Source organism: Mustela nivalis (genome assembly GCF_964662115.1).
Source record: "Mustela nivalis genome assembly, chromosome: 2".
In the NCBI taxonomy this organism is placed as follows: Eukaryota; Metazoa; Chordata; class Mammalia; order Carnivora; family Mustelidae; genus Mustela; species Mustela nivalis.
Window position 1 is genome coordinate 173,615,213 of NC_139021.1, and position 20,477 is coordinate 173,635,689.

Below are 20,477 nucleotides of genomic sequence, written 5' to 3' on the forward strand. Positions count from 1 at the left end.
GATATCATGACCGGACACCAAAATCAACAGCCGGATGCTTAACCTACTGAGCCACCTAGGCGCCCCTGGAAAATTCATTTAAAACAAGCAGAACATGACTGGGTGTTTGCATAGCCTTTGCGCATATCCACACACACACGGAATAGGGGAGATTATCAGAGAGTCTGCCCTGGAACCATAACACGAATTATCATAATTAAATGAATGGAACCAGCACAAAAATTTATAAACTAAGTTAATAACAAAATTAAATTAACCCAAGAGGTCATTTATTATCTCGACCAGGTCAGGACTTTCATTTCAATGTAGGGCACAGCCCATCCACCTCTTCCTCACTCAAGGACTAGGGTCACCAATGGAGAGGGAACATTCTAATCTCTCAAAGTGAGAAACACAATTTCTACTTATATCTCTCTCCATATATATATGGTAATATGTCATCAGTATAAAACATGGATTATACACTTACGGAAATTATCTACAAAAAAAAGTAAAAGAGACTAGGCAAACCCCATATAAATCAGTGACGATGGGACTGGGGAATGTTAGTTCCAGGAAGAAACTTCCAAACCGAGCCAATCTGTTACATAAAGGCTGCTTGATGATCCTTCTGAGGTCAGTGATGATGATGGACAGCTGTCCTCTCTTCACAACATCCTGCCATATAAGCTGACGTCGTTCCACGATGAAAGCCCTTCAACACACACAGAGAAATCATCCCGGATTCTGTAATATGGACCAGCATTTACCTAACCTACAACCTAAAGATGGTCTGGAAGGATGACAATCATCTGTCCCTGTAGGATTCCATTTCCAACATGCTGTTAACAAAGAAGGTGAGGAAAGAAGAGTTGTCGGTGAATGGTGGGAGCCATGACACCCATCTTTTTCACTCATTTATAATGTTTTTGAGGAAATAGCTAAGAACTTCCCCTGAAGACACGTGCGCTGGTCTTCCTGGGTTTTCCTGTCTCGGGCTGTTTGCTGACAGTGGCACCCCAGTGGGCCAAACCCCAACACTGATATGAAAAGAAATACTGCAGGCAGAACAAGGGGAGGAAAATCCTACATCATATACCTTTCCACCAAGCTCATTTTCAGTGCTTTCTGACCACCACGAAGTAAGAAGGCAACTTGGAAAAGACAAGACTTTCAAAGACCAGGTACTGATTGGTGCCGGGCCCCGCAACGCATCTCACCAAGCAGTTACCGTCTTACCCTGGAATGGACAGTGTCTTCCTAAGGGTATCATCCTGCTGATGAGTGTGATGAAATACGGAATGATGGGTGTGTGTGTCCCTCTACTCCTAAGTGTACGTAAAACCCGTTGCCAGCAGACTCCTGTCAGACCCAGGAAGGAGAGCATGAAGAAAACACGAGGTAAAAGTCCTCAGAATAAACCACGGTGCCGATTACGAACAATGACTAAAGTCATGGACTCTTGGGCAATTTTCTTACCGAATAGTGACTGGTTTGGGGAACTCAACCAAAACTGTCAATAACCACAGTTGACCTTGAGTGGGAAACCGTCAGTGCTTTTTAATAAGTGTGGCGAGGAGAGTTCCAATCACAGCACCACAGAACTTGTCTCAGAGCTAATGCAGTCTGTAGTCAGTATATCCTAGAGCACTATTATTCCATTAGGAAAATTACAGTTGGAAAACATTACATTTTAATTCCCCATGAGTAAACCGATCAGTAACTGTAAAATCATCACTGGAAGAACATGGAAACAGGCAAGCATAACAAAGCTACAGAAGGGTAATTATCTCCAAATTTAGGAAGTACATTGATTTCCCTGCCTACCCGCGTCTTCGAGCCTACGCTTAGCACACGTGCAAAAACGAAACACAACCACTAACATTATTACTATCATTTTCTTTTGCCCTTAGGTGAGAAACACCTGACAGCTACATGCTGAGCCACGCTAACAAAACTAAACCTTCCACTTTCTTTAATAGTAAAATTACCATTACTGAATCATTGTCATAAAAAATGCATTCAAGTACATTACCACTTATTTTAAATAAACACCAATTTGGAAACAATCAACGTGGAAAAAGCTGTATAAGTTTTTTTTTTCTTTTTTAAAAATCCCTGATTACATTTCTATTTATTCACTGTGGTAGACTGAAACGTATTTTTAGAGACTAACTACCACTTAATTTCTTTAAGAAAACACACAAACGCACACAAGAAACCTGTGTAATGTAGAACAGCAGTGAAGCAAGAAAACTGTGTGCTTATTACTCCTTCTCGTCACTGTGCAGAAGAAATCGCGACAAATCGCGATAAACCACGGTACTGGTGCTGCTCAGTATGGGAGAAAACATGAGGAGCTCCGAGCACAGGGCACACGGTTTACTGAGATAGCACCTGATGAAATCCAAGGCTGGGACTTTCCCCTCCATTCTACATTTGGGCCACCAGCGCATTCCCACCGGGAATGACTTGGGACACAGTCACTGGTGCACATGCCCCGTCCCAGAGCTGACAATGCATGCAATTAGCCTGGTCTCTGGGAGGGCTGGTTTGATGTCTGTAGCTCCTGAATTTGAAGCTTATCTCGGTATATCCTAGAGAGTGATCTGTACACCACGGTGCCTCACAATTTTCACGCTGCTCCAGTTTCTCTCTCCAAAGATCAGACCGAAAACAGAAGCTGCTTTGGGGAGAGGGGGTTTTAAATCTCCTTAAAGTTGGACAGTTCTACTCATCCACTCATCCACAGCCCTGCAGACTTTCAGCAGTACATTTGATGAGTGGTATGCATGTTACCTAAAATGACAGACACCCGAATTTTCTGTGACCTTCCAGAAGAAGTCACACTTAACACAGTAATTCGAAAAAAATATCTTATCCCTAGGAAGAAAAACAAAACCTACAGAGGATGTGTATTTTGCTGAGCTTACTTATGTTTATAGGTAAATTACTTACAAAAGTGACACCAGAAAAGAGCCCGCATTCTGAGTACAGTGACAAGAACAGAATGTCTACGGCGCTTGCCAACACACCAGAACTGATCGCGTACCCCTCCGGGAAGGGTCTGTGCACCCTCAGCCCTCTGGGGTACGGATCAGCAGTGGGAGCTGTCTGCGTCTCTCGTTTTCTCAATGCCGTCTTCTTTGTGTTCCGGTTTTATTTCCTCTTCGCCATCCTTGCATGCAGTGGAATCTTTTTCAGTGACCTGGTCTTTGGTTTGGGGTTCATGTGTGGAAACAGGATCTAAAACTACAATGGGTCCCGCTCGCTGCTCATGGCCCGAACTCTCGCTCCTGTGTCCGGTGTTACTGAGAGGCCTGGAGGAAGAATAGTTACACAAAACAATAAAAAACAGCAAATATTTGGCTTTCATATTCCTGGACTCAGACCAACCAAAAAAAAAAAAAAAAAAACCCAAATGCTCTAAGTCTAATTAACATGCACAAAGTGGTCTTTGAGGTGCCAGCCATTAAAAGAAAAAAGGAGCTATTAGATGACATTAGGAGCGTGAGGCCAGAAGAAAGAAGGCGGAAAAAGTCAGAGCAATTAACCATGGAAGTGTTAAAAAGCCAAACGCACCTACCTGTTAATTACACACTCTTCTCAAGAAGTGCAAAGCTCCTGGGTGCCGCGCGGGCCTCCCCGCTGCCACCCAGACTCCTGTCCCACCTTCACTTACCCAGGAGCCCCTCAGTCCCACGCCCACCCCCTGCGCGTCCCTGGCGACACCTGGTGGCAGACTAGCTCCCAGCGAAGGGAGCCACCCCCGCCGAGGAGGTAGAGCTGAGATGCTCCTGCCAGGACGGACAAGAAGAAACCTGGTCAGGCCAGGAGAGGCTCAGGGAGGACTGAGGCCGATGGAAGAATCCAGGCAATAAGCTCAAATGCTAAGTGACCATCAACTCTTTCTGAAAAGGAGAATCGTGCTCCTTGAGAAATGTCTTAAGGAATTTCAGAAGCTGTTTCCTTCTCCACAGAGGCTCCCCCTCTTCCCTTCTATTCTGATGCAAGAAGCTTCCTCTTCTCAAGCTACGTGGGTGACGGTCTCTGCGACAGAGCTATCTGTGTATTCTCTTGCCACGGGTCAGGAAACCCGGCCGCTGGCACCTACTCCTCTCAGGAGTCCTAGTCAGAGGCCACCCTGTGAAGGTATTGGGGTACCTGACCTGGTCCTGAAGCTTGATGGGTATGCAGCAGACAGGGCAGGGGCTCTTCCGATCTTCTTGGCAAATGCTAAGATGTTAAGCACGAACCAGCACACCCCCGTCCCACCTCTGGACGCCAAGACTTGTACTGGGGAGCTCACTGCTCGCCCTGCCCCTTGCAAGAGTTGATGCTACTGTTCCCCGACCCCGGGAGCAGGCCACTCCTTTATCACCTGCTCCTTCCCCCTTGCTGGTCTCCCCACAGTCATGCAACACCGGGTAATTAGCTGTCTAACATCTGTCTCTTCAAGTAAAGTGGAAGCGTCCACGAAACAGAGACTGTTAGCCTTGTTCACACTTCTACCCAGGACCTAGCACGGATCCACTTGTGGCGTAAATGGGCGGATACTAATGAAGCGTGAGAGGCTCGGCACCCCAGGCTTTGGTGTGAATAGGTCTGGAGGTCTCTCTTCTATGACAAAAACAGCAGAACAGATGCACAACTGAGAAAAAGCAGCCCCCAGGGTCCGGCCCCAGGTACTACAAACTTAAACCGCACAACCAGGGTCTTCCCGCTTTCTGACCAGCACTATGGAACCTGTCCAAAAGCTTGGAAGCCACGCCCTCTGGCTGCCCGGTTATATTGTCATTTGTTGACGACGACCAGGTCACAAACACACAGGGTCTCCTGTGGCAGTGGTGAAAGCACTGGGATGGCCAGGAGCGTGAGAGGGAGGCCAGATTCGGCAACACCCTTGTCACTAGAAAACACCAGGACACTACTGGTCAACTTTGGCCAAAGATCCACTTCTCGGGTCATCTGTTGCCATGCTTTGGGAATTTTCCCCACAGTTTCCCCAGTGGTACCTGGTTTGACCTTCTTGGACCCAGGCGACACCTGGAAGACAGTGTCCACTAGGGTACAGGCAGAGGAGCAGAACCACTATGAGAGAGACGCGGGCTCTACAATCCGAATTAGTCGTCGGGCAAGGGAAAGAGCCAGTCCGTCTAGGGGAGTCTGTGGCCTCTGTGTTGGAGGCTAGGCCTGAAGTCCGCAGTTCCAGCGAGGAACTGGAAGGTGGGCGAAAAGTGGCAAGAGATGGAAGACAAACCAGAGGTGCATCCATCCTGCCCAGTCTCTAACTGCGCGATGCAGACCACCTGCAGGACACCCTGGAGCCTGACAAAGGGAACTGCACACACTCTTAGTCTAAACTTTGGAAACGCTGGAGGAGGAGGTGGGGGAGCTGGGAAAACTGTGGGCCAACTAGGTGATACCTCACATGAACCACAGTGGCACCTGCCCTACATGGACTTTCCGGGCCATCAGAACAAAACAGCTGACTACTAGGCCACTGCTGCCTTCTCAATCTCATGCAGAGTTCTCTTGTGGTCAACCCTAACCTGGAGACAAAGGGGCAAGGGAATTTAAAGAAATGAGGTTGTTCCAGGCAAAGACACAACCGTCCGTAGGTTGGCCACCAGTCCGACTCCGCCATCTTGTCACGGAGCCACAGCTAACTAAGCCAGCCAGTCCGCTCTGAGCATGGCAAGGAAGCTTCACCTCATTTCAGGTGAGCAACTTCCATCGACCCACACTGACCTTCTTCCTTCTGCAGAACCAATGCAAATGTTTTTGAGCCCGTGTGTGTCCGCAAGTGAAGTGGGGAGGAACACATCTGAAAAAAGCTTTCTGCCTCGGCTAGAAGTGAAAACTTCCAGGAGATGCTCTCAGAGCACAGATAAAAAAAGATAGCTGGATGTCAACTGAACTGAAAACTCAGACACCCTGTGTGGTCAGGATGAAATTGGCCCAAATTATCTCCGTCTAGAGAATTGTTCTTCTTTCCTGAAGTAAGTTTCTCAACTGTAGATTAATCTATTATTAAGTCACCCACAGCCTACAATTTGAGAACTCTTTTCCTTTGTTGATTATTGCTGAACTTGGCGCTGTGGGCAATTTCTCTGAATCTCTGCACTGAGAGTCAGAGTAACTGATTTCTCCAGGATAATGACCATGGACTTGGAATTCCAATGGGTTAAAGCTAAAAGGCACTGCAGCAATCATCGAGTCCAAGTGGTCCTTTAACCGAGGAGCAAAATGAGGCTGGGAGGGAAGAACCTGTGGCAGAGTCAGGTCAAGAGTTAGGAGCCATCTCTGTTTTCCTACATTTTCCATGAGGCTTACCTCAGATGGCTTCTTCCAGAAACAGGGTAATGATGTCACAGGTTAATTTTGGCATGCTTACTGGTTTATGTCTTTCTGAATCTGTTTTCAGATGTATCTTTCCGAGTCTGTCCCTTTCAGCTATGCCTTGCTGTTTTCCCCTCTGTTCTCTTGTAACTCCTCTGGATTTGAGACATTAGGCCTGGTCCTGGTCCCCACAGGGAGCTGCCCGGGGCCCTTCTGGAAAGAGAGACCTTCCTCTGCAGCCCCCATCTCTCTCCATCCCCATCTCACAGGAAGAGCCAGAGAGTACCATCAGTGACAGTGCCAAGAACCCAGGCTCTTGCTCTGGGCAGTCACGGTGGCAGATTCTAGCAGGTTAAAGCTTCTCCTCTAACATAAACTCCCAGGGGCTCAAATGCCACAATCCAACAGGAATTACAGTAGACTATCATTCAGTTCTATTTTTCTGCTTTAATTCTTCACCTAAGTGCAGTGACCACAAATGAGGAATTAATAATATTTAGCAACCATGAAAAGTATGGCAGATCTTCTCCTGTACGCTACAAAATCTCCAAGTTTTAAATTTTATGGGTGTTCCATAAAGTAAGACTAAACTCACATGCCATTCGGGTTGAAAGGCCTGATGGACAGGAACTAGTCTAACCTTTCCATTTGTCAGAGGAAGACACCAAAGAAGAGTGAGTTAATCGATCTGCTCGAGGGCACACACCTTGTTAGGAGCAGACCCAGGGCTAAAATCCTGGAATCTGGATTTCCTGGGGTTTCTTTCTTACCACAACATACTGGTAGTCATTTAGGATCCATTCAAAATATTTTCATGGATCATTTTAGGTTTGCTCAAGAGCTGTTTCAAGACAAAAAGAAAAACCAAAAAAAGTGAATTAAGAGCTAAGAGGCAACGCAGCAATCTGTGCCGCTCCAGGAAGCCGGATGGGTGCCCTCTTAGAAAGCAGCCAATGGACCCAGAGTGTGGGGCTGGGCATGTGGGGCCACTTGCTGGTTGGAAGAAGGACCCGACTCCAGAGCAGAGGGGTACCAGGAGCACCCGAACTACAGTAGACAGCACTGCCAAAGCTGAACTTCCAGAAAGGGACTCTGTGATTTCTCAGACTGTATTACAAGAGACGAAAGAGCAGCATTCTAATTTTTTTTTTTTTTTTAAAAAGCACATCATTGTTTGCATTCAATGAAACTCCTTTCAAAATCAACTTTCCACATTCCAATTATATTCAACAACATTCTAGCTAACATTTCGGCTGCAATTCAAATTAACTAATGCCCAAAAGAGCCCTAATAGATGTGGTTCTGAGCTCAATTGAATACAATCAAAGCTCATGAAATGAAGGGGGAAATGCTTATTTCATGCAAATTCTGCATATCACTCAAGCTTAATTTTACTGATAATATAAAGGTGGGACATTTTGAACATTACAGTGAATGAAACTTTTAAGCGGCGAGAGTTATTTTATAAAATGCTACCTCTGAAAAGCTGATTGCCAAACAGTATAAAAATGGTTTGAGGCATAAATGCCAAGTTCATTTCTACTTCACTTCTGAGGTAACTATCTTTCAAATCGCAACAGCTGGACTATTTAACACAATCTGGTGAATCAAAGTATAGTTCTTCTCTGGTCTCCCAGTGGGACGTCTGCATTAGTCGGTGGCAGCCATCCAGCAAATGACGCACAGCCGGACGGTCTGAACTCTGTTTCATTTACAATAAAAATGAATAAAGCCGCAATCATATTTACCACCTCCAAGGACAGAAAACGGAAAGATTTAAATTCGTCTTTATAAAGTAGTTTCCTGGGAAAACTCCAAAGAGGAAGTCAGTTTCTATATTTTTCCCTGGTGTAAAAATACGAAGTCTTACTTTGTTTTCGAAGCCCTTTATACAGTCTGTAGGGCAGGGCACAGGGGCGGCTCTGTAGCAGACGTAATGTTTATTGTTTCCCTTAGGCACCCTCTTTTCCAGGAGATTTTAATACACTTGTCCAAAATCTCCCAGAAGAGTTTCAAATAGAAGGTGTGACTGTCTGTATGATTCCCAATTTTAATACTTTCGAATATAATGAAGGTAGAACAAAGCTGAACTCTTTTGGCTTTGTGTGCTTTTCAAAACTCCATTTTAGGTCAAAGAATAGTTTTTCAATTCGGGTCAGCTTCTCTATCTGATGAAAAAAATAGATATAATTTTAAAGTATGAAAAAAAAAAAAACCAACCATTGTTTAACAACAGAATAGCACTGTGGTTTGAAAACCTGACATTAGCTATCAGATGCTGCTCTGCCCTAAAGACTAACAAGAATTCCTTCTTAAAAGAAGTAACAATGGCTGAGCAAAGACATGTGTGTCCACACGGAGCCGTATTTTCTTTATTGGAGTTACTGGAACACAGGGAACTCGGTGCATGGGTTCTGGCGCAGACGCGGGAGGCACCCCAAAGACTCGTCCCAATTCCCTTGATCCTAACATGAGCAAGATGTGGACATTCACAGATCCGGAAACACTCCGGTCCCAGGGAGGCTCAGGAACCCAGGGCCATTCTCACCAACAAAACCAACACCAATAAAGCAGGAACTAAGATTGATTTCAGCTCAGGCAAAGATTTTGAAACATGTGTGATACTTTTTTGGGCTACTTTTTAAGCTTTCTGTAATTTTTCCCCACTTTAAGTCACCATGAAAAACCCATCCCAGCTATTAAAAAGTGAACGTTATTTCAAAGTATTTTAAGAGAGGTAGTGTTCTACAAAATTTACCATATATACCACTGGCTCCTCCAAAGGGCTATGCATACAGTGTTGCATTTTTATTTTAGGCTTTCAGAACAATATTTAAAAATTTTCAAACACTTCACCTTACATTTACTTTGTTATGTATTTTAAGATGGGAGGTCACAGAGAATTCAGTGTAACACTTTTCATGCACAGGACAAAGTATATTTCAAATGAGATGTGTTTATCAGGGTCCAGAAGTGAAGTCAGTTTATTCTGAGATCTGAAATTGCATTTAAGTTTTAATTTGCAACTTCTGTTTGAACAGATTAAAAAATCTCCGCTCGGCATCACCATATACAACAAAAAGGAAACACAAACACTGAAAGATGCTTAAAAGAAAAAAAACTACAAAGTACGAAAGGCAATTTGGTTCTCTCTGCAGAAATGATACATTTTATGCTAAGTCTCTTAAAATCATAGGTGTTTACAACCCGAGGCAAATGTTAGGAGGCAATTAATTCTTTGAGAGAGTTGACCATGACTGGTAGCATTTTTCACAGTCATTTTGTGATTTACTCAACAGAATGTTCACACTAGATGTCAGACAGCCTCAAAAATTAACCTGGAAGAAGGTGTTCGCACAGTGACTCAGAACACTTGTTAGACAATACCGACGGGCGGAGCTCTCTGCCAGTCCACAGGAGAACTCCCGGGGCGAGGTGTGGGGGGGCAGGGAGGAAAAAAAAAAAGACGAAGTGAGGGGATCTCAACTTCCAGAACATCCAGTTGTTCTGCTAATTTTGTTGTTAAGACTTAATTATCCATGTACAGGCACACAAGGAGAACCTTTGTAGCAGGGCTTTGCTGAGCAGAGCTGTTTCCTGCGGTGTGAGTACACAATTCGACAGCACTAAGATTACAGTGGAGGGCACAGCAAATCCTTTAATTGTATAAGAGCATCAGATTAAGCAGTAACTTCCATGCGGTCCATTCTGCCGGCTCGTAGACTCTTCTCAGAAGCAAATGTTTACTAAGGACAGGGAAGGGGCCCTCCACTCTCCCCTCCATGCCATGCACACACACACAGACGCACAGACGCACACGTGCGCGCGCGCGCGCACACACACACATACACACACACACACAAAGGAAGAGAAAGGAGGAGAGAGGGAGATGAGGCAATGGTGTCGGATGAAAGAACAGGAAGAAAACCCGCCCCTTCCACCGTGGGGACTAAAAGAACTCCATTTTCCATGTGAACAAAATGTTGACCCCGACCTCTCAAGGAGTAGGTATATGACCAGCCACATTCATTTCCGGCTGAGGTCAATGTTTGAGAGAAGCATTTTATGCCAAGCTTCCCTAAAAGTAAGTTAAGAATTTCGAGTTCTATTTGGTAACCTATTGCAAAAGCACAGCATCTCCAGCTCCAACCCAAAAAAGCAGCACTTTCAATTTCATTTTTCTACGTCAGGTTTACACTAGAAATAATGACCTAAAACTAAAGAGACCAGTTAGAGGTCAAATGATGATGAAATCAATCTTACTTTTAATTCAAAACCTGAAAGGCAATTAGGTATTTTTCTTTCATAGAAATGTTTGACTGATCACAGTAACCTAGAGACATCTAATGTTAGTCTTTCATCAACTACCCTTTGCCATTCAGTTAATGGCTCAACAAGATGAACTCCTACAAAAATAAATCTGCGTGGGGACAAAAGAGGCATGTATTTAGAGATACCACAGATCTAGAAATTAAATGCAAATTACAATAAAAATGGTTTCATTGGAAATGGACATTTTTCTACTGAAATTGAATTCCGGTCATTGATACCTGGGCTTTGGTTTTTTAAATTCTTGTAGGGCATGGTGTGGCCTGTTTTGACCTCCTGAACATAAAAAGGCAAGCTAGCTGCCTGTCTCGTGGCTAAAAAAGTATAAGAGTTTGAAAAAGCTTAGTGTTTTAAGGGGAGATCTGGGGTTGAAAAGAAGCATAATGAGTGAGTGTTCTCTGGGTGGGTCTCTGGCAAATGCGGCTTTACCAGTATCTCTGCAAATGAGGGCCAAGAGATGAAGACCCAGCTATGGACTCACTGAGAAGCAGCACACCAGTGATGATGGAACCTGAGTCCACTCTCACATGGGTTCCCCCTTTGGAAGCTAGGTGTTGTAGGAGTAACCAGATGAAATGAACAATCATCCTGGAGACTGACTGCCTTTAGCGGTGACTGTCAAGACACTGACCCTCCCGGAAGCGTTCACAGGAAAAGTGAGCATGGCTGAATACAACTCAGTACGGATGGGGAGGACCACTGGTTCATGACACGCTTCAGAGACAGAGAAGCCAGAGGACAAGAGCACACGATGTCACCGTGGGCCCTGCCCAACGGGGAGGCAAGACTCTTTGAAGATCTGCTCAGCTCCTTCTCTATAATGAAGGCCCACCTCGTCTGCCTCTCTTTATAATAGAGATGTCCTAAAAACATGACAACCAATGGACACTTATGCACAAACTCAAAGGAGCTACCGGGGAACTGACCAAAGACGGAGGTGTCTCAAAAGGGTACCGCACACAGTTGATACAACAAAATTTATTTTGGGCTATAGAATGTATCTTTTTGAAACTGTCACAGCAGTGACTCACCTTTACTTTATATTGCCATGTTATATTATGATTAAATAAAAAAGCACCTTTTGCATGCAATGATGAGTTAGAGATTTCAAGATTTTGATTCCTGGGGGAATAAATTATTCTTAAAAATGTTTGAAAATGTCAAAAAATGTTTTTAAAAATGTGTAAATGAAACTTACGCCACGGACTCTAAAGTCACTTGGGCTGGTTTTGTGATATGGTACTTTGCAAAATTTGTGAAGCCTGCCTCTTTTACTGGACATTTGACACAAAAAAACCACATTAAAATGATTTATTTCGCCTATTCTTTAAGTCTTTGTGCTAATTCATATTGGCTCCTCTTTTCTGGCTAACACTTTCTTCCCTTGGCAAGAGACTCTGTGACCAGTGAGGTCAGCCTCAGGAGTGGGAGGGGCAGAGGGCTGACCTACCCATGAGGGCACAGGGTCAGAGGAGCAGGACGTGAGCATCACTGGGGATGGGGAGGGATTAACTGCAGCATCACTGCTTCTAATAGGAGACAATCATTCAGTCAGTTTCCCCTCCATCCCTCAAGCTCTTAATATGCACAACCCAATACAGTTCAGAAGCATGGGCTCTGGAGGTACAGTCAGATCTGACCTGACTCTCGATGAGGAACAGAATTTTGGGCCAAGTGTTTGCCTCGTCAAGCCTCAGTTTTCACATCTGTAAAATGGAGCTATGTCCAATCTGTACATTTAGAAGAATTAAAATAACACATGAATGTATAGGACTTAATGAATGTTAATGAAATAGAGTAACAACAGCAAAACCGTGGAAGTGAATTCCAAGGTCCAGAACTTCCAAAATGGAAACTGGTGCCATTACTCATTGTCTCATCTATAATCAACATGTATCTCCTGCTGGAGCAATTAAAGTAATTCTCCCCCCTTGGATAGATATTGTTATAATATGAATATATACTTATATATATGTTGTAAAGAATAAAAAATATTAACTAAAAAAAAGAGAAAACACATATACAATGGAATGTCATAGGCGATTCCCCCAAACTGTTTTCTTAGTCCCCTTCGCCTGTAATAGTAGAGGACATGAGGCCCCTGCATTCTATTGATAACAGAGCTAACATGTTTCAGGGACTTCACACAGAACAAAGACAGCTTCACCCGTATCTGTGTATACTGTGTCACACTTGTCGGAGGCAGGCCCCTGGCCAGGGCGGCCTCCGCCATTAAAAGATGGCGCCTGGCTAGTTGCCAGGTGAGGATTGCCTCCTGAGACTAAGCGGAACGCCCAAAGAGGAAGTAAACAGCATTGGTTGCTAGCGAAGTTCGTTTAGGTGCACAGCCTGATTCGCTCCCTCCTGTACCCTGCTCGCTGATTGGTCATGTAAACGTATATAAGTGTGCATACTTGCGGAAATAATGAGAGAGAAGATGCATCCGAACCAGGGCATCTTGTCGTCCTTGCGGGGCGAGGGCGATAACACTAAAAAGTCTACAGCTGCAATCATGGCAACTGATGGCTATTTCTAAAAACTGAATTCACTTTCCAAAGCCAAAGTGATTTGGAAGCACCGAACCTACAATGGAGATTAAACTAGGCCATATCACTTTTTACCAAAATAAATGCTGACACACAGGGCACCTGGGCAGCTTGTCAGTTAAACGTCTGACTTTAGCTCAGGTCCCAATCTCAGGGTCCTGGAACTGAGAATTGTGTGGGGCCCATAGCTCAGCACAGGGTCTGCTTCTCCTTCTCCCTCCTGTCCTGCCCCTCCCCCTGCTTGCGCATGCTCTCTCTTGCACATAAATAAAACCTAGACAGAGAGACAGACGGATGGATGGATGGATGGATGGATGGATGGATTGATGGATGCTGGCACTAACTCTCCTGTAGGGCCAGCTGTCCAATTTTCTCCCGCGTGATCAGGTATCTCTAACCCAGGCAGGTCTGCGAGCATTTGGAACGACAGCAACAGGGCTGGAGGGAGTCTCCTGACACCCAGGAGCACTTTTCTGAACAATGACAATCATTTTGATTTGGATTTGTAAATTCTGGTAATGTAGTTTAAAAATTATTTTATATTCCTGGGTTTGTGTGTGTTTGACTGTCAGTTTGTACTGAGAGACACAATGCAGGCAGAAAATACGGGCTTGCCTCTTGTTGCTTATCTTAACTGTGAACCTCTTTCCCAAACAACCACATTTGTGAGAAATGACCGAGGCTGTAGAGCTCTCGGGGGACTCTGGAGAGTGCCTCATCCACTTGCCCCGATTTTAGATAAGAAAAAAACACAACAAAAAGAAAACAGAATAGTGAGATTGCATGACCTTCCCAAGGAAACCAGGCCTGGTCAAGAACACAGGTGACCGATGTCGAAGCTCTGAACTCAGCTCTGGTTCTGGATGAGGCAGCCATGGCCTTGCATTACGATTTCAATGTAAGACAGAAAAGGAATTTACTGAAATAGTTCTCCTAAGTTCTCCAACTCCCATAACGACTCTACAAGGCAGGTGTTATTGCCCTCATTTTACACACGAGGAAACCTGAATCCTGGGCTCAGTAACTTGCCTAAGGTCATAATGGCCACAAATGGCAAACCCAAGATCAGGACGCCCATTTATCTGGTGGTGTAGGGAGAGCTCCAGTTCTGGCAACAACCGGAAGCCTCTGGGCACCCTGTGCACAGATGGAAAGGCTCAGGCTGTTTCTCTGCTCCCCCACTCCCTGGTCTACAGGCTTTTACAGGGGAAAATACAAATCATCCTCATCTTTCTGACCCTGTGCAACACCCAGCCTGTTTCCAGGTATTACAGCTGTCTGAAAGTAATAAAATAACTCTCTTTTAAACAAGTCTATAGTTTGGAATTTTCTCTTATTTTACATTGACCATCCCAAGCATGGATAACGAGAATTAATGAGTCTTACATATTTTAACAAGGCCAGATTTTTGCTCTCAATCAATAGGAAAGAGCATGAAAGCAAAAATCAGGTTTTTTGGTTGTTGGCTATGTACCTATATGTGTATTCTTTCTTTATTTTACTTGGCCAACTCCTCACCCCTCATAGCATGAGGGGAGATTATTATCATCATTCCTGTCTGAATTATAGCTAATCAAAAATAACGAAATTCAAGTTCGCTATTAGATTTAAGATATTATTACTAGATAACATATACCTATTAGAAATAATTAACCGAACACAAATATTTCTAAAGCTATTATTAAAATGGAAATAATTAGGCTTCTCCAAGTCTTGGATTATCTTTTCCTTTTTCTTTTTTCTTAAAAAAAATATAAAACCCTTGCTTTGCTTAAGCTGATGACAAGAATGTTAATTTTAATTAATCTTTACAATTAAGTGTTAAAGATATCTCTTGCCATGTCATGGGTCCCTAGGAAATAAATCCATATATTTCTGCTCCACAAGACTGGAGTTAAGTCAATTATTTGGTATATATATATATATATATATATATATATATATATATATATATATTTATTTTAGGAATTTATTAAAAGGAAAAAACTTTCCAGGAATAGCTTGGTGTTATAATTTTCTGATTAAGCGAGGATCTTATGCAGAAAACACCTTTGTTTCTGCTCTTTTAAAACCCTTCTTAGTAGGTTTCCAATCATTCTTGTCTACCTGAGGCCATACAAGCGAGCATAGCTGAATCTTTCCTTTAAAACTGTGCATGCTACTGTCTCTGATAACTTTATCTCACTTAGGTACAAAGATGCAGAAGTTATACAAAACTGAGCCAGCTGGAAATGCGGCAGAGCATTAAAACAAAACAAAAAAATGTTACAAAACCAAAGAAGCCAACCACAGAACACTCAAAAATCTCCACTATTTAGTCTATGCATATGTGGGACTGTTGAATAACAGAGGAAATGCTGGTTAACTGGGTATTCTAATTAACTGACATTCTGTTGTTTTAGTAATACTAAAAATGTACTCATTGTTCATTTATTCAACAAGTATTTACAGAATTTCCAGGATTTTCCCAGGTGTCCTAGATACTCCAGCAAGCAGACAAAAAACAAACAAAAAACTCTTATCTCATGGAGCTTACATTCTGGCAGAGGAAGAGTAGAGGAGGGTGAGGGGAATCAGAGCTTGGAGGAAGAGGAATTGCAGTTTTAAGTGGAGGGGTCTGGGCAGGCCCCGCTGGAGAGGTGACATCTGAACAAAAAAAGGACGGAGGTGAGGTAAAGAAGAAGGTCAGCGGGGAAGGACAGAGCGACAGAGGAGTCAGCAGGGACAGCAAAAGAAAGGATTCGGGTGGAGCGATACTTGGCCAGAGGGGCCAAAGGAGGAAGCGGGAGGGCAGGGCAGGGTGCAAGGGACTGGGGGTGGGGCGGCCACCAGGCTCAAACCCCAGGATGGTGCAGCCACAGATCAAAACAAAGATGCGATTATTAAGAGTAGAGCAGGTTTTAAAAAGCAAAAGTAACATTCCGTATTTGGATTGCTGATGTGATTTCCAAGTGCTTTGACCATCTAGGTCTGAGATAAGACAAGGTAGAGATAAGCCTCCACCTTCAGGCTGGTGTTAACCAAAAGGACTTCTTAGAATCTGCCAGAAACAGTCTTCAAGATAACCCTTCTCAGTCCTGGCAGGCTGGTTTTCAAGGAATCCTGATGTACCATGTGAGATTTTGCTTTCAAAGCTTTCATGTAACTACATTAAGTTAAACTTCTTTTACTCATTAAAAAAAAAAAAAAAAAAAAAAAAACCTAGGTTTGATCATAAATGAATGAAGTGTGTGTGCCCGTCTAGGACATGAGTAATTACCAGGTACATACACGAAATACTGGGTTTATTTGGATAGTCTAATTATGCTTAAGAAACAGATTTTTCAGAAAGGCACTCTTCTTTGCTAAATGACTGTCAATATGAAAATACATGGCGTTAGTTATTTCAGCTAAAGAATGTCAGGAACCGAATCATCAAGCAATGGGTTACGAAGTTTAAAAGTTAATACAGCAGCCCCGAGTATTTGTATTAGTGCTTTAAGTAGCTAAATTAAATTGAAATGTGCCTCTTAAGCAGTCATTGAACAAGCAAGATGAGAAATAAATTGAGCTTCACTTAGGCCTTTATGGCATCTAACAACTGTGTCTGTCAACACACGGATCCTTTTCACTGTCAATTCAACACACATTTTGCAGACCTTGGGCCTGCAATTATTTCATTTCCTTTCTTGGAAATGTAATTTCCACTTACTTTTGGAGAATAAAAGACAGACAAAAGGAGGAAGGAGTTGCAGTATTTTCTGATTAAGATTATCTGTATAAAATGGTAAAGGAAAAAAAAAATCTATACGCATACACTGAAGCAGTTCTCAGCAACTAACCTGTCTCAGCCAAATTGCTTTTGTGTCTGGATATTGGTTCAGATGTAGCCAGGCTGTTGATGTCAAATTAGGTGTTAAACAAATTTAATAGGAAAGATGAAGAATGAATATAGATCATCTTTCTGTTAGAATTGTTCAAATGACTCCAGTCAAAAGAAAGGAAATGCATGACCGCAGGAGAAAGTGTGCTTTTAATTAAACACAAAAAAATTAGATAAAGCTGTGAATCAGCAAAGAAGGCCATTCATTCCAAAAGAGGGGGGAAAAAAAGTTAATAGGGCCAGGGAGAGAAATGTAAGAGCGGAAGAAAATACCAGTTGACAAAAATAGATCTAAATTGAATTGCAACTTCGTTTGTCCAGGCTTTACCTTTTAAACTAAGACAGGTAGAGCTACCAAAAAAAAAAAAAAAAAAAAAAAAGTTCTTTCTCTCCTGAGAGAACAGGAAGTCAGAGGTTTTAATTAACCATGATTACAATATTCGGCCGATCTGATTTGTCTCACCTCTTTTCTTTTCTTCAAGAGGCAAACCGGCTGACATCCTGGCAAGAGAACTTCAGCAAAACTAGACTAATTCTGAGAGAGCTTGCCTGTGTTATAAAACAAATTGACCCTTCACCAGATCGCTCTGAACGCATTCAACAGCAAGATTAACTCTTGGACAAAGTGCCACTTTCCCAGAGCAAGTCTGCGGTGGGAACTCCTTCCGTGGTATCTCTTCAGTCTCTAGAGAGAGCAGTATAGTAAGGCACATCTTTCACTGAGGGCTAGAAAACAAGGTTCTAAAAATGTCTCCTTCAAAGTCTGAAGATCTAGCATCTTCTGGAAGACCTAGTATCTTCCTTGACTGCTCATAAATCATTAAGAGGGATGACCCACGCATTTAAGCCTGAAAGGATGATTAAGTGTCTCGTGATGCGGAGTAATTGTCATCCAGGTGAATTCTGTGTGTGGAAGAAGAACCTGATTACCAAACCAGTTTAGGGGGAGGAATTCTCTTTACCCACGTCGGCTTCGGATCAGAATAAGACCTCTAAGCTAGGAGCCTAGAATCCCAAGTTGGCTCATCAAACAAAGGACCAAGAGTGCTTATTGGCTGACCGGATTGAAATCTCACTAAAGAGGAACAAAGCAAAGCAACACACAGTTCAGGCATCACAGATTCTGCTACACACTTACTTAGTAAAGAGCATCATTACTTACTGAAACGTAACCTTGGGACTCGTGCATCCTTCCAATTTACACGACCCTTCACCTGGCTCTGGTGTTGGGGGGGACGGGCTGTTGAATTCTGCCTCCAGAGTTTTCTTGTTCAAGGCTGTTTTTGTTACACTGGATACAGAACCCAACACTGGCATGGATTTGGACTCTGAGGTGGCTAATATCCCGGTTGGACCTTAAAACCAAACACATACCTCAAGTTTAATAATTCTGTGCAATGCTTATTAATATGGTACTGAAAAACAGATTAGCTGAAAATCCCTCAGGAAGTGAGAAGGCCAAGTTTTGTTAAAATTTCGAGAGCATGCTGAAAAATGTTCCTGTTAAAATATGCTCTGTTTGGGTGGTACTACTGCTTTTCAGTGCACCAGAACCATGCTGAGAAATTATGTACAGACCTTTAAGAAAGCACAAAACCCCAGGCCACGGTTCCCTCACTGACCGGAGTCCTTATTAATACCAGAATTGTGAAAACTCTTTTTTTCTCAGAGTATGGCTTTCTGACAGCCCTACTTGAACCATTTGGCCTCTCAAGAGTTAATTCTTCCCAAAACTCAGCTCTGCGTTTTAAACAGCAAATGGAACAATGTCAAAAGGTTCTTTTGAAAAAGGCTCATGAAGGCTTCTTAAGCATTAAACAGCTTTTATGAACATTTTCATTTTAATGTGATTGAGAAGTAAGTGGATTTATTTCCTGTTAAAATACAGACACAGAATTCTAAAAACTAAGTGGCAAAGAGTTTGGCTGTTTACCTTTTGGACCTTTCTGCCCTTTGGGGAGACTGAAATGGCTGTAATAGGGCTTGTTACCAAAATTACTGGTGTACCAACCCAAAACTCCCGGGCCCTGAAACAGTTCTCTCATACTTGTTTTCTCTCTTAGGTCATAAAGACACTGTCCCAGCCAGCTTTTTTCCAAAGCAAGATTCCAACATGTCTTCCTTGAAACCTCAGAAGAAATCTTCACAAAACACAGAGATTTATGTAATAAGTCATAAATGTACAGACAAAATTAGAATGTCTAAAAATTAAGCTGGCGGACAACCCTGAAAGGCGCCACTGAAAACAGGACAAAACTTGGGAGTCTATGATTCCTTCAGAAATGTCAGATCATCTCCTAAAATGGGAAGTACCAGTGGGCACAATCCCAAATACTAGCTGATTCCTGGTCGTCAATGTTAAGCTCTGGCATGTTTTTGTCACATCTGCATGTGCTTGTGTCTGCAGATCCCAATAGTGGAACCTATCAGCTCCCAGCCGAAAGTTCCGCTGTGCAAAACCTCCCGAAAGAGGGGCTGGGAGACAGCTCTGAGCTCTGCTGTCCTGCCTCCCCTGGCCTCACTCGCTGGAGGAGACACACACCTACTCCCGCTCCAGCAGGCAGTCTTAGTTCCCAAAACATCAGAGCTGCCTTCCTCCTTTATTTTACCTCTACCAGCTGGCCAGAGGAGCGTGTGACATCACTGACTATCCTGATTCCAAAGATCTTTCCCTCCCACCTAGGATAAGCCTCTCGGTGCAAGGGGATGTAGGCGTAAAGAGAGAAGAGCTGGAAGACCAGAAAGATCTGGAAAAAATACAAAGTTGAATTCAAGATTTGCTTCTGAGCCGCTCCATTCTGCCTGTGGGTAGTCGCTGACTGTAATGCTAGACAGCTCTAAGCAATCTGTCCTTGTAGAAAAGCAGATCTGCTTCTGAAACACCAGCGCCTGCTGCTGCTTCTGTAAATGAGGCCAGCTACAAAGGACAGAAAGTGCGTGAGCTGACCCGAGATCTGGTTTTTCTTACATATGAAAAGAAATAAAGAAAAATAAATAATGTTTAGGATTATTATTATTATTATTATTGCATCCTGTTTAAACTGTCCAATGCTTTCTAAGAGGTACTTGCTGGTCTTCAAAATGTCAGTTTAGTAGGCCACGAGCAAAAGCAACAGTTAGGTCTGATAAGAGAAACCCTAAAGAGAAACGGGCTTCACTGGCCTGGGAGGCAGATACTAACTATCCTGGGACCTGAGGTCTACAAACCTTTGGCTGCTCCTGCCTCTCTTACCATGCTTCCTTTCTCCACTCTGTGACCTCACATTAGCTTCCCCATAAGCCTTTGTGTGCAGAAGGAAAAAGTCTCAAAAGATTCAGGTGTACCTGAAGCCATAAACCTGTCAAATTCATCTCTGTAATTTGCTCCCACCATGTAGCGTGCAACTGTGCTAACTTATTCCCTTCCCCCACTCCCTGAA

At 43.3% G+C, this 20,477-nt stretch overlaps 1 protein-coding gene across 4 annotated transcripts in view; it reads right to left on the bottom strand.

Annotated features, from left to right (window-relative positions):
• Positions 1-1,514: 1,514 nt before the first annotated feature.
• The window catches only part of SHTN1 (shootin 1), a 103,243-nt gene continuing 84,280 nt past the window's right edge, over positions 1,515-20,477 (bottom strand). For 3 of the 4 annotated variants that reach the window (XM_082719030.1, XM_082719029.1, XM_082719031.1), the window contains 2 exons: positions 18,221-18,413; positions 1,515-3,299 (listed from right to left, as the gene is read on the bottom strand). In XM_082719030.1, the coding sequence (XP_082575156.1) occupies positions 3,077-3,299; positions 18,221-18,413 (416 nt within the window). In that variant the 3' untranslated portion in view covers positions 1,515-3,076. The remainder of the gene's footprint in view (positions 3,300-18,220; positions 18,414-20,477) is intronic. The other variant, XM_082719032.1, reaches the window with a different exon arrangement.